General features: G+C 38.1%; 1 protein-coding gene across 7 annotated transcripts in view; it reads left to right on the top strand.

Moving 5' to 3' along the window:
• diaph2 (diaphanous-related formin 2) overlaps positions 1-12,478 on the top strand; it is a 337,820-nt gene that overhangs the window by 209,287 nt on the left and 116,055 nt on the right. For all 7 annotated transcript variants that reach the window (XM_034597177.1, XM_034597173.1, XM_034597175.1 and 4 more), the window contains one exon: positions 5,596-5,725. In XM_034597177.1, coding sequence (XP_034453068.1) covers positions 5,596-5,725 — 130 coding nt within the window. The remainder of the gene's footprint in view (positions 1-5,595; positions 5,726-12,478) is intronic.

The following is a 12,478-nucleotide window of genomic DNA, read 5'->3' as shown; positions in this document are numbered from 1 at the left end:
AAGGCAACGGTTAGTCATGTCACAAAGAAAACAAGTTGCTAAAGTTACGATTTTAAAATACATAATTTATTTTATATAAATAGAATCACAACATACCATGTTTTTACACTTTAAGTTTTAGAAATCCTAGTGCAAATCAGAAACTGTACAGTTTATTCAGCATTAATTTAATAAAACTACTGACAAAACATTGAGATAGTTTTGATGTGAAGTATATGAACAAACTAATGAACAGCATGAGAGTCTAATTTTACATCTCAGTATCTGGTATGAATCTTGTGGGGTCGAGGTGACACATGGTTGCATGCGGACAGGTCGCAGAGCTGCCAGCATCTTCTTCGACAGCTGATAGTTGAATGATGGACATTCAGTTCTGCAGACACTGACTTAATCAGCATCTTGATATGCCAGACCCTGTCAGGTGGATGGATTGTATTGGAAAAGGAAAAGTGCAACTCCACAAATTTAAACAGATTTAAATTTAAAATATGAGAGAAACAAGCCTTAATAATTGAAAAATTAGAACATAAACATGAGTGCGAAAAAATACAAATGATGATTTTCTGTAGTATCAAAATCGTGCATAGTCAACATATTTGGGCTCATTTTTCTTGGCTATCACATTTATAAGACAGCAGTGTATCAATCTCTTACTTCCTATTTTTATGCAGATGATTATTATTTCATTCCTAAAAGTTTTCAATCTAATTTCAATTAATTAGTTTAAAGTGTATGAACACATTTTTTTAATATTCAGTTTTTTTAAGGTTCTCTGAGGATATTGTTCCTCCATTTCTTTGGGGAGAAAAAGGAAATCCTGGCTCATAAATAAATACACCATCAGCCAAATGTTCCTAAATGTTCAACAACTTAATGTTGTCTACTTGGAGGATAAAAATCCGGCATCATCGTCATATCTACCAAACTGATAACAAAAAGAACAATATTAATGACAGCCCGAAAGTTCACTTTTGTTGTGTTGTCCCTTTAAAGCGGCTTTGGCACCACATGGTTGTGTAGAATAGGCAAAGCTTTTCAATATCTTATCTAATGGGTGATAAAACTGATGAGGATGTTTATTGAGCAGTCTGCAGAGTGTTTTCAGGACTCGTGGGGATGCTGAAGCCGGGGGAAGCCTCCTCCCAGCGCTGCCTGTGGTTGCCAATCAAGCAGTGGGAATTAACAAGTAAAATAAGTTGCATCATCCATCTTATAAGCAGCCAGTGTGGAAAACTTGAAAGACTCTTGTGAAGCAGTGCTGTTAAAAGTAGAAAAGTAAAAAATCGAATCTCCCTTCAACAATCATTTCAAATCAAATGTTAAAACACTCAACGTGGGCTTTTTTTCCATATGGGGAGCCCTATTGTAATTGCCATAAGCCACTGCCGTACACATGTATTTGAAGGCAACATGTGAGAAAGGGACTGTATTGTGAATCCAGTGTGCCTTCGGTATTCCTGCGAGCTGACTGAATCAGTGTGGAGTGTCAGTGTAGAGCCTGGTAACGCCTCAGGGGGCTGATTGGGCCATTATTGATGGACAAGAAAAAAAAGTCTGCTTTCTCACTTTAGTCAATCAAGTAAATGGCCCCCTGGGTGGCAGGTCGCGGGTACCTAATGGGCTCATCAGGGAGGAGCAGGCTGGTGGTGGGAAAGAGCTGCAAGGGGAAGGGCACGGGCTGACCCTGCTTCACCTTCAGCCCTCCACTATAGCCCTTTGTCCTGCCAAGGACACACACACGTCTCCTGGGAGCCGTCTTGGGCAAATCTATTCTTTCAGCCAAACACCCACTCAGGCTTTACAAGAACTCTGGTGAAATGTGGACTTCACATCATTCGTCTGATAAAGATTTTAGCAAACATGATGGGGACTTTTAAATTTAAAAAAATGATTTTTCAGATATGTCGTTTATTTTAAATTTTTTTCGTAAAGGGTGTGCTAAAGGAAGAAACTATAAAAGCAGAAACATAAGCAAGACAGTTCAGCAGATTAAAGACATAATGAGGAAGGAATTTGATAAAAACAATCAACCTTCTGCAGCTCAAAAACAAGGAAATATTATTTCTCTTGGGATTCAACCCTGCCATACTCAGGAAAACCACTTGCATGGGCTCGACTTAATAAATCGAGAACACATGACATTGAGTTGTGTCAAATTTAAGTTTAACTGACTCGGCCATGTAAAAGTCACTTGAGTTGTTTGACTCTTCTACCCAGCATCTGTGTGACCTTGTGTTATATAACCACTGCTGAGATGACTGTGACAATTAACCACTATACAGTAAATGCCCTCTGCACATACATTTGTAATTGGGATGAAGTAGCATCGCTGTGTTCCTTTTATTCACCCCAGTGGCCTTGTGTATGTATTTTCTAAACAAATTATTAATTATTCAAGCATATTTAAATGAACTGTGCCCTCTTCTTAGACAGTATAGTAATTATATTGTATGTGCATGTATACAATGTGTCCATTGTGTGCTTTAGGTCCGTCTGTCGAAGTTAAATTGAATAGTCAAATTTTTTTTTTTTATTTTCTAAATAGAAATGTAAATGGACAATTGTTGGCTTGTAATCTAACTACCTTGCCGCTCTAAATGCTCAATGTGTAGCAATATATTGTAGTAACTGGTTTGGGATTTGGAATAATACCACCTCAAGGCAATTCATGTTATGAAAGATTGAATGATATAACTGTCAAGAATTCGCTGTCAGCAACACAGTAATGAAGCAATGTTTCAACATTTCATTTAAATGGACATATTTGTTCAAAGGACTAGCTTCAGACACACAACACCGACTTTCAAAACTAATGGCAGCTGTGAAAAAGCATTATATGTGGTCAGTTTTAAATGAAAAGTATTTGAGATGAAAAATGAATGTAGCTGCAGCTGTTTAATGAGACTCGTTCAAAGCTTAGGGATTCAGACAGTGAAAGCCTCCCTCACTTTTAGTTTTTAGCATAAACTTTTGAATGTCTAGGACGAGTGATGGTCAAGGATTAGAAATGGCCGGGACTCTCACACAGACCGGCTCGATACAACCTGTGCACAGATACTGGTCCAGTTCTCACGATGCCCTAAAGCTGCATTGATTGGAATTCCTGATGTAAAACATTGTGAAAATAACATCACTGCCCCGGGGCTTTATATAGGATTCCCCTTGCCCTCACAGAGGCCCTCAACAGAATATTATCCACCACTAAAACCACCTTTCCCCATTCAAATACTGTAAATCTTCAACTGCCATAAACATACACTTGTAAAAGATCCTTGTAGTGACCATGTCAACTTTCTCAATCAACATAAAAATATGTATTTCATATATATATAACAAAGCATTTTAATATCAGAATTTTTTCAATACCGTTATGTGTTGACCATATTTTCTCATGATATCTCCTCTGGAGGTTTTAACTGTGTTTACAGTATTGAACAAAACCAGCCCTTGAGACACATATGTTCAAATTGTTTGTTATTATTATTAAATATATTTTAAAAATAATAATATCCACAGTCCAAACATTATGATTTCTACTAGAGAGAAAATGCATTTGGTTTATTGAGCATCTTAGTTGCAAACGATAATAGTAATATAAATTAAAAACTTTAATGCTCAGTTTCCACAATTTTATTTTTAGTATAACATTATTAAATGAAGTCCCAGCCTTTTTTTGAGAATGATAAGTCATTTTTATTTATATTTATAACCCTAACCCTCAATTAAAAGTTTCAGATGTGGATAAAGATATTTCAGGGGGCTGTTGATGAATTGGTGAATATAAATACTTGGACATGGTCATCTCACAATGCTAGTATCTCTCCAGTTTCATCATGTAATTTCAGCGGTTACCTTATTACCGGAAGCCACAGGGTTTCTTCACTTATAGCCACTGTTCCCAGTTTGCACATTCTCCTGCTGATTAGTTCATGTCCGAGTTACTTTTCTAAACCATTAACACATTGTATCTGTGAAGCAATAAATATATATTGCGAGCTAAAAATACAGGACATATTGTTCCGTGTTATTTATAACAATTGTTTGTTAACATTCACAATGTCTTATGTTTCTCTTTCTCACAGTTCACCCTCTCTTAATTACATTTTACTAATATTAGTTCGCAGACGAATTCAACATACTGGCACATTTTTTTTGTTTGGTAATGACAGTCTGGGGTATAACAATAGACGAATTAGAATTTAAAATCCATGAAATTAAATTGTGATTACCCAACATGAGCAAATGATTGATCCTCATCTAATGAAAGTTTGTGTGTGTGTGTTTGTGTTGGTGTCTCATATGCCTCCGACTTTCAGTAATTGTTTCAGTTCACTAATGCTTCAGTGTGTGTTTGAGCGAGCGCATACACACGTGTTTGCATGTGCACAGGTGTGGGCATGTCCAACTGCAGGCTGTTTACAGCACAGATATTATCAGTATGAGTACACAGAGGTGGGTTGTGCTAATTAGCTTTCCCAGCATGCCATTCCACCAGCATGGCAATCACGGTGGGGAATGAATATGAAACAAGTTTCCTATGCACTGATGTGCACTCACACACACACACACACACACACACACACACACACACACACACACACACACACACACACACACACACACACACACACACACACGTACACACACACATCTGTGCACATACTCGGCAAACACAATACACTACTAACATTCAAACTTTTCTGACTCACTCTTGTATGTGTGTATGTACCGTATGTGAGAGTTTGTATTTGTTGAGCCATACGTAATTGGTTGTGGAAGTGTGTTGCATTAGTATCATCACAATGCAGTTCGATTTTAAGTCCGTCTCATGTACTCTGTTTCCTTCCTGTTGACTGAAGTACCTATTACATGCAGTCCCTTATTATCTTGGTGGCCATGGACTGCACTCGTACTTGCTTCTTGAATCTGTTTGCGACCGTGGTTGTTGCCATCAAGTAGACACAGAGGGATTTTGTTATACATTCAGTCTAGTTAGGTATAATGTATGATCACATATAAAGGAAATTAATTCAAAGTAATGTTACTCTATAATTCTGTTTTCATACAACTCTCAGTCTCTCTCTCTTAAAACTAAAGAAGATCAGGGTTTTTCTTTTGCCTCCTCCAAGATCTGTCTCCTGTTCCACACCAGGTCCTGACACAATACTGATCATTTTACATCTAGTTCATAGTACAACTTTAAGTTGTTTTAATTCAGACTGAGTTTTTCTTATGATTGTGTAAATATCATTTTAGTAAATAGCAAAGTACATTTCTTTTTTTTTTTTATTGAGGAAATCAGGACAGAATAATTTACTTATTTGGCCAAATCCACAAGTATTTTGGAATATTCTCACTTGGACTTTCCATCATCATATCATAGGGTATTCTAACCTGTTCATTTAATGTCTGCTGCTTTTTATCAATTAATTTTAACTTTGATTCGGATGTTATAAGTACTGTTTGTCTACGTGGCTTCACTAAGCCAGATATTTCTAAAAATGTGTAGTTCAGATCATTTAACTGAGTTATGAATATAAGGTAAATTACCATAAAGAATTGGGTCGCTCAATTCTTTTCTCTTTTTGTTTTTAGCTGCGGGACACAAAATCCATCGGTCACAATACAACACTTCTTCACTTCCTGGCTCAGAAGTGTGAAGAGAGTCATCCAGAGATCTTGGGTTTTCCGGACGAGCTGGAACATGTGGAGAACGCCAGCAAAGGTATGTGTCTGTGTCCTTATGTCATGAGACCATCACACATCACAGCACCCACATGTACATTAAAGTACGTAAAGGGACAACATCATCTGATGATGAACACAGTCTACCAAAGGCTAAGGTCTTTACTTGAGCTGACAAAACCGATCCACATCAACATGTGCAATGTATTTTTAACCTTGCGTTCTGTCTGTTTAAGTTTATTTCCAACACTTCCACACTTAATCTGTTTCATCCCTTGACGACAGCTAGCACTCTCTCTGTGACAAGAATAGAGTTGTGTGTCTGACCACACTGTCATTCAGCCTGTCAATAAACTAATTCCACTCTAATTCTATTCTCAAGCATTTGGTGGAATCCCTGCAGGCTTATTTACTGTTTTAGTCTCATAATTGGTTATTTAATCTAATTCAACTAATTATGCACTTGACTGAGGCTGCCAGCGATTGTGTAAGTGGACTGAATAGTCTTCATGCTGTGTGTATATTAAGATGTCTATATGCACAAATGTTGAATTATATCGACTTTGTCATTTTGTGGAAATGAATAATTCAAGGATAAGTCTGCTAATTGACGGAGGCAAGTGAATACAAGTTTCCAACAAAACAAAAAAACCTCAAAAGAAGAAAAAAAAGTTTACTTTGGGCTCACCTTGCTTTGGTTGTTCCATTGATCTTTACCCACAGTTAAACTGGAGTTTTATTGAGACTCCCTCTCTACATGTTAAGAGATTGAAAGTTCCAATCCATCAAGAATCCTGCACAAACTCCCTCCTCCTTTCTTCTCCGTGCTATTTAGGATTGTGTTCTTGCCACACTCGTCCTTCACTCCATACATTTTACTTTGGCACGTTTAAGCAAGTGGAATAAGGAAAGATGACGTCCGGAGCCTCTTAAATGTACTTGGTGCAGATCACATAGGAACCCAGTGATTGGAGTCCATGTCCAAGCTCTTCTCTTTGGGAAGCTTTTACCAGCCTGTAGAACAGTAGAGCATCACTGAGTTATTTAAAACTCTCTATCTCAACATCCTTTACAAGCTTTTTCCTGTTAAATAAATCTGTCTTTATACACTGCGCGTTTCCAGAAGTCAAAACTATTTATACATGATAGCCTCGTCTGATGGCAATGCTTTTCTTCAACCTCCCCCCTATTTGTTTTCATTTAAGTTTCTGGTGAAGCAATTTTCCACAGTTGGAAAAAAATTCTTATTTATTTTGAAACCCATTAGCTGTTGTCATGGCAACAACCACTCTTCCAGGGCTTCATAAGCAAAATATAGATTATAATCATTATTTATAATAGAGTAGATCAAGTAATTAATAAAGCAACACAATAAAATTGCATCAAAACCAAATAAGACATGCATGCAAGACTTAAAGTTGACTCTCATCCTCTCATAGGTAAAGAAATATGTTTGTGCGTTCTTGCATTGTGAGTTTCATTTCAACACACCTGTTCACAGCAATGTTGCCCAATCCTGTGATTTCCTCAAGCATGAGCAGATTGTTGAGTAAAGGTTGATTCAGAAGGACACTGACATCGGTGTGGGGGCATTCACATGTAATCAAACAGCCATCTGCAATGGCAATTAATACATTTCATTATTAAGTGCAATCAGGCCTGGGATAATTGCCCTAGAAAATCATGACTTCCACTGCCTTGATGGACAGCTTCAGACTTTCCCTCCTCTGTTGCACATTTTCTCTAAGAAACTGGATCGCCACCTTGCTGTTGTATTGATCTTGACACAGTTTTTGTTCCACCCCCATTCAAAATGGTCTGTTTCCTATAGTAATTCATGGCAAGCCTACAAATAATTAAGTATAGGGTGATGCCTAATCATTGTTAAATGCATCACTGATAATCAGTGGCCTGTGATACCATTTGGTGAGGGTGAAAATAGATTTTAAAATTTCCTGCTGTGCTGTTTTTATCCATTACTGGCCTCCTATGTACCGTCAGTGCAGACACATGTGTATCGTTGGCAAGTTTGAGCTGTTGTGGTGAAGCACTTGTTCATAAATAACTCAAACAGCCAATCTAATCTTCATGTTTGACCCCAGTACGTTTTATATCTCAACAAAAGAGATTGGAGTAGTTTATTGCAATTAAAAGGTCTGACGCTTCCACTTACCCTCATTGAATTTGATAGAACAACTTAGATCTGAACACTGTATAAGGAACATCTCATTTTTCTTCATTTAAAAAAAAAAAAACTAGGTTACCCTCAAACAGATGATGGTATATTTTATTCCATCAGAAATCAGTATGCCCATAGACTTGCCTGGCAGCAGATAGTGGCCTGACGGAGCTGGAGGTTAACAATAACTAAGTCCAGCAGATAGAGATGTTCCCTGAGGAGAGTTTTCCTCTCTCCCAGGATCCAGCCATGATCAAAGACGGATCTGTATTAAGGTCAGTTTTGATTAAAATTCACATGATTATGTGAAGAAGCAGGGCCGACAATCTGAAGATGTTCCAGATAGGGTCTGGACAAGGAGAAGGGCAGAGATTTTTACCAAACAACCCACTGTTAATACATTGGCCCAAATGAAATATGAGCAGAAATTATGTATCTAAATAATATTAAGGCCTATTAAGGAATGTGTAATCACTTGACGCTAAGTGAAGGTTAAGTGGTTAAGTTGTGAGGATGTCATCATCAGTATTAGGTTATTATTTTGGTCTTTTCTGTTTGTTTTATGTGCGGTACCGTATATATTTAAAAAAAGAAAATGTATCTGGATTACTATGCAGTCTTGGCAAAGTGACCATCCTTATTTAACCTGAGTAGCATTTGTCCCAAATCAATATTTATCAAAACGCCATGTGCTTTCATAGAGATACTGAGTTGCAGTTGTAATAATACAAATATATAGTTTATAGTAATAATATATAATATAGTAGGCCCACTGAATTAATTAGGTTATTGGTTAGTGGTAGTTATAAAATATAAAATGTTGCTAGTGAGCACTTACTGCATTTAAAGACATCAAATATATTTTGACCAAATTTCCCTTAACTATCGTCTTTGTATCCAAACTGCTCCATACTTCACTGTGAGCTCCATCACTCTCTGATCGGAGGATCTGCAGCCTCTCCTGACACCATGTCATCTTGGATCTCTTCTGATAAATCACGGTGAGGTGAGGGTTTAAAGGGGGTTGGTGCTGCTGAAAGGCGCTCCGGCCTCCTGAGCATCCAAAATGCTCTTTTATGTCGTCTCACTTCCCCCTTTGCCACAATAACTGCTCACACACTATCACCACTGCATAGAGGATAAAAAACATTCAATCAATTGTGGTTAACATTATCATTGATGCACTTTTTACATCAGTTTTGCCATTCAACTCTGATCTGTTGTGTTATGCATTAATTTGCTAATGTAATTGATGGTAAATGGGCTTTGCTTAAAGTGTGGTTGCTGGGAGACTTGTGAGGTATTTGATTGACTTTCCAGAAACATTGACTTACTGTGTTTAATTGATGTGATATAGTGTATTTCCTCCACCTTGATTGATTCTCTTGACCTTATTTTCTGATTTCAGACGGCACTTTATTGTTGAATTTCATGAGCAGTATATTTTAAAGGTCTTTTTTTACTAACTATACACATAAATAAAGAAAATAATTTGTTCAGACATTCATGCCCAAACTCTCACGAAGAGCTAAATTCTTGTGACATTTACTCCGTCGCTTCTGTTCCACTAACTTGTTTTATTTGAGTGTGGGTGACATGGTGCTGATCCTAACATCAGATCCTAACATTACAATGCATTTCCCGTCAACTTCCTGTTCCTCACCTGCCTGAAATCCTTTGTGTAGTCAATACTGACATGGATTTAAATTCTCAGACTCTGAGACAGATTAGCTTCCGGCCGGATGTCCATATCCCTGTCGTGATTTGTTGCTAATGAGAGAACAGTGCAAGGCTGGACAGTGGGTGCACACAGCAGTGCACTGCAGTGTCTCTGTGTCAGCTGACCAGGAGTCAATGTGTGCATATGTTTCTATCCTATGAAATGTAGCCATCAATTCTCATAGAGTCCACTATTTTCATGCCCCTGACCTCATATCAATAGCAGAACAGCGAAGCCTTGGGAGAAATGCCATTGGCCCGCTTGCCCTGTTAAATCCCCCCCAGAGATGAATATGTGGGGCTCGACAATGGGAACTAAGTCTGTGTGGTGATTCCACTCAATCAGTGGTGCAGTGACAATCTGTCTTGACAATCCGGGAAAAGAGGAAATATGACACAAATGTTCTCATAAATCTATTTAGTATAAGGCATAGCCAAGGGCAAAGTACTTTGGAGCCTGTGAGAGAGAAAATGGAGAATGAGGGAAGGAAAAAAAGATGGGCTCTGAGGATATTAATACCACTGTGAATATATCTATTATCCACATTCATTTCAAGGCACTGCAGCATAATAAAGCAGTGCCCATTCCCCATTTAAACTCCTAGCTGTACTCAGCTCTGTATTACGTAGACAAAACGACTTTCTGGATGGGGAGGAACATAGAAAGGATCATTTGTCTTATGGTTTCAATAGAGTTGCAGCGAATCGTTGGGTTGAGAGGATGTTCCCCCTTTTCTCACTGAAGTCAGCTGTTGAAGCTTGAAATAGACTGGACGCCTTTTCTAACCAAACGCTCCCGTATTTTTGCATAGATGCAGAAATGTGAGTTGTTTTCGTCTTTGAATGAAACTCGAGAATTCATGTCAAGGTGAAATTACTCTATATATTTTTTTTTTTACAGCTTTATATCCTTAATATAGGCAGTGTTGATGCGAAGGAAATAACCAAGCTCAGAATTCGTAACTGTTTCTACTGACCGCGATTCACAATCTAAAATATATTGAAATACTATTTGATAACAGATAGAAATTAATTGATGAACACATAATTCGATTGTAGTTTTGAATAGGTTTTCAATTTGCGCAAATGTATAATTTATCAAATCATACAGACCATAAATTCTAATTGAAATGGGGAGATGATTAACTGAAACTTTTACTGTTTGCATCAAGGGTGCAGTTATAGACGCGTTGCATAAAACAAAATGTTGCCGTTATTTCCTTATGCCATTGTTTCCTTGTTAAATAAATCCTTGTAACAACCCGTCCACGTTACAGAAAATGATTTAAATCAGCCTCTAATGCAATGCTGATCAACACTTCCGTCGTATAAGTGTCTATATAAAACTGGACCAGCCAGATTGGAAACCCCAAGATCTTAATTTGACCGGAGCTGGCACCTTCTTTGTCCCTATCGAAATGATTTCATGTTGTCTTTTCTGTCATTATGTTATTTCCCATTGAGGCTTATTGTGAATTCATTTCAAATCTGATTCAGAGAGAGAGAGAGAGAGAGAGAGAGAGAGAGAGAGAGAGAGAGAGAGAGAGAGATGTCATTCACTCAGGTCACAGATGCCTGAAGCGTGTGCCGTGGTGTTTGCTGTGTGTAGGTACCATTCTTTGATAGTGGGCTACTTACACAGAGCAGAGGAGATCGATAGACTGACAAGACACTAAGTTTAGTTTCTCATCCTGCTGCTCTTCCAGGTTGTAAAGTGAACTTTAAGCCCTAATTGCATTTCCCTGCAGAAAGGCACAGACAGAAGGGACGTGAAGGGGCATTCAGGAAACAGCTGCATCACTTTGCTGTTATGAATAATTATTGGGGTATTCACGGTTATCAAATGTAAATGAATAGAGCTTTGTTTGCAATGACAGTTTTATTTAGCACCTTGACCTTTTTCTAATGTGCTTCAGGCGCCAGAGTTTTACTCCTGTTATTTCAACATACAGACATAAACTGCATGTTATTTTTGGCACTGGTTACCACCAACAGCACCAACATCCGACCATCTCAACCTCTGGAGGGGGCGAAAAAACTAAATAAATAAATATATAATCAATTTCACACTCAGTGAAACTCCCCTTCTTAGATTTGTAGTCAAACTTTTCCATTCTCCCTCAGAAGTAATTGAATGACAAGCTGATTTAGGTGCATATTAATATTCTCAATGGGAATTCCATTTGCCATTTAATCGTGAGAGTTAATGGGGTGTGATATGAGGCTCAGGAATGTGCAGCATTTCAACTTTATTGCAATTTATAAAGTGGGGAATTGCGAAGTAGGTGAACGCAGAGACGGTTTTCTAAATTGGGATGTTTTTAAAGATACGCAGTTTTCATCTTTTGATGCACAGGTAGTTAGTGTAATATCAGCCACAGTTTTACAAATTAGACCCCAGGCTGTGTTCATCATGTGGCGTCAGCTCGAGATCGTGTCGTCGGGATGCTTTCAGTGAGACGCTGTGTAGTGCACATAAACTCTCCGAGAGGGAGAGTTCCCCTGCAGCCCGGAGCTCACATCCCGAGACAACAGTCTGGTGTCTTTGTCCCTGTATGTACTTGAGGGGCGCGGCCAAAGTCTGGATGTATAACCTTTTGAAAATCTGTAGCGAGACCTGGAGATTGCGGCTCACTGATGCTTTCCCTTCCAATCTCCCTGAGATAGAGAGGATCTGCAAGGAAGGAGTGAAAAAGCCCAAATCCAGGCAGCACAAGCTGGTGGAGCCTAACTGCCCAAGATGACTATAGATGGCTGTAGTCACTAGTCACAAATATTCCACAATATTAAATACACTTTTCTATTCATATTTTAGAAGAAAGACACAGTAGATGCTTTAAATTAGACATGCACAATATTACTTAATTAATAATTGTTATATTTATATATTTTTGG

Source organism: Hippoglossus hippoglossus, chromosome 10, assembly GCF_009819705.1.
Source record: "Hippoglossus hippoglossus isolate fHipHip1 chromosome 10, fHipHip1.pri, whole genome shotgun sequence".
NCBI lineage: Eukaryota > Metazoa > Chordata > Actinopteri > Pleuronectiformes > Pleuronectidae > Hippoglossus > Hippoglossus hippoglossus.
The sequence above is the reverse complement of the archived record's forward strand: the minus strand, read 5'-3'. Positions and strand labels throughout refer to the sequence as shown.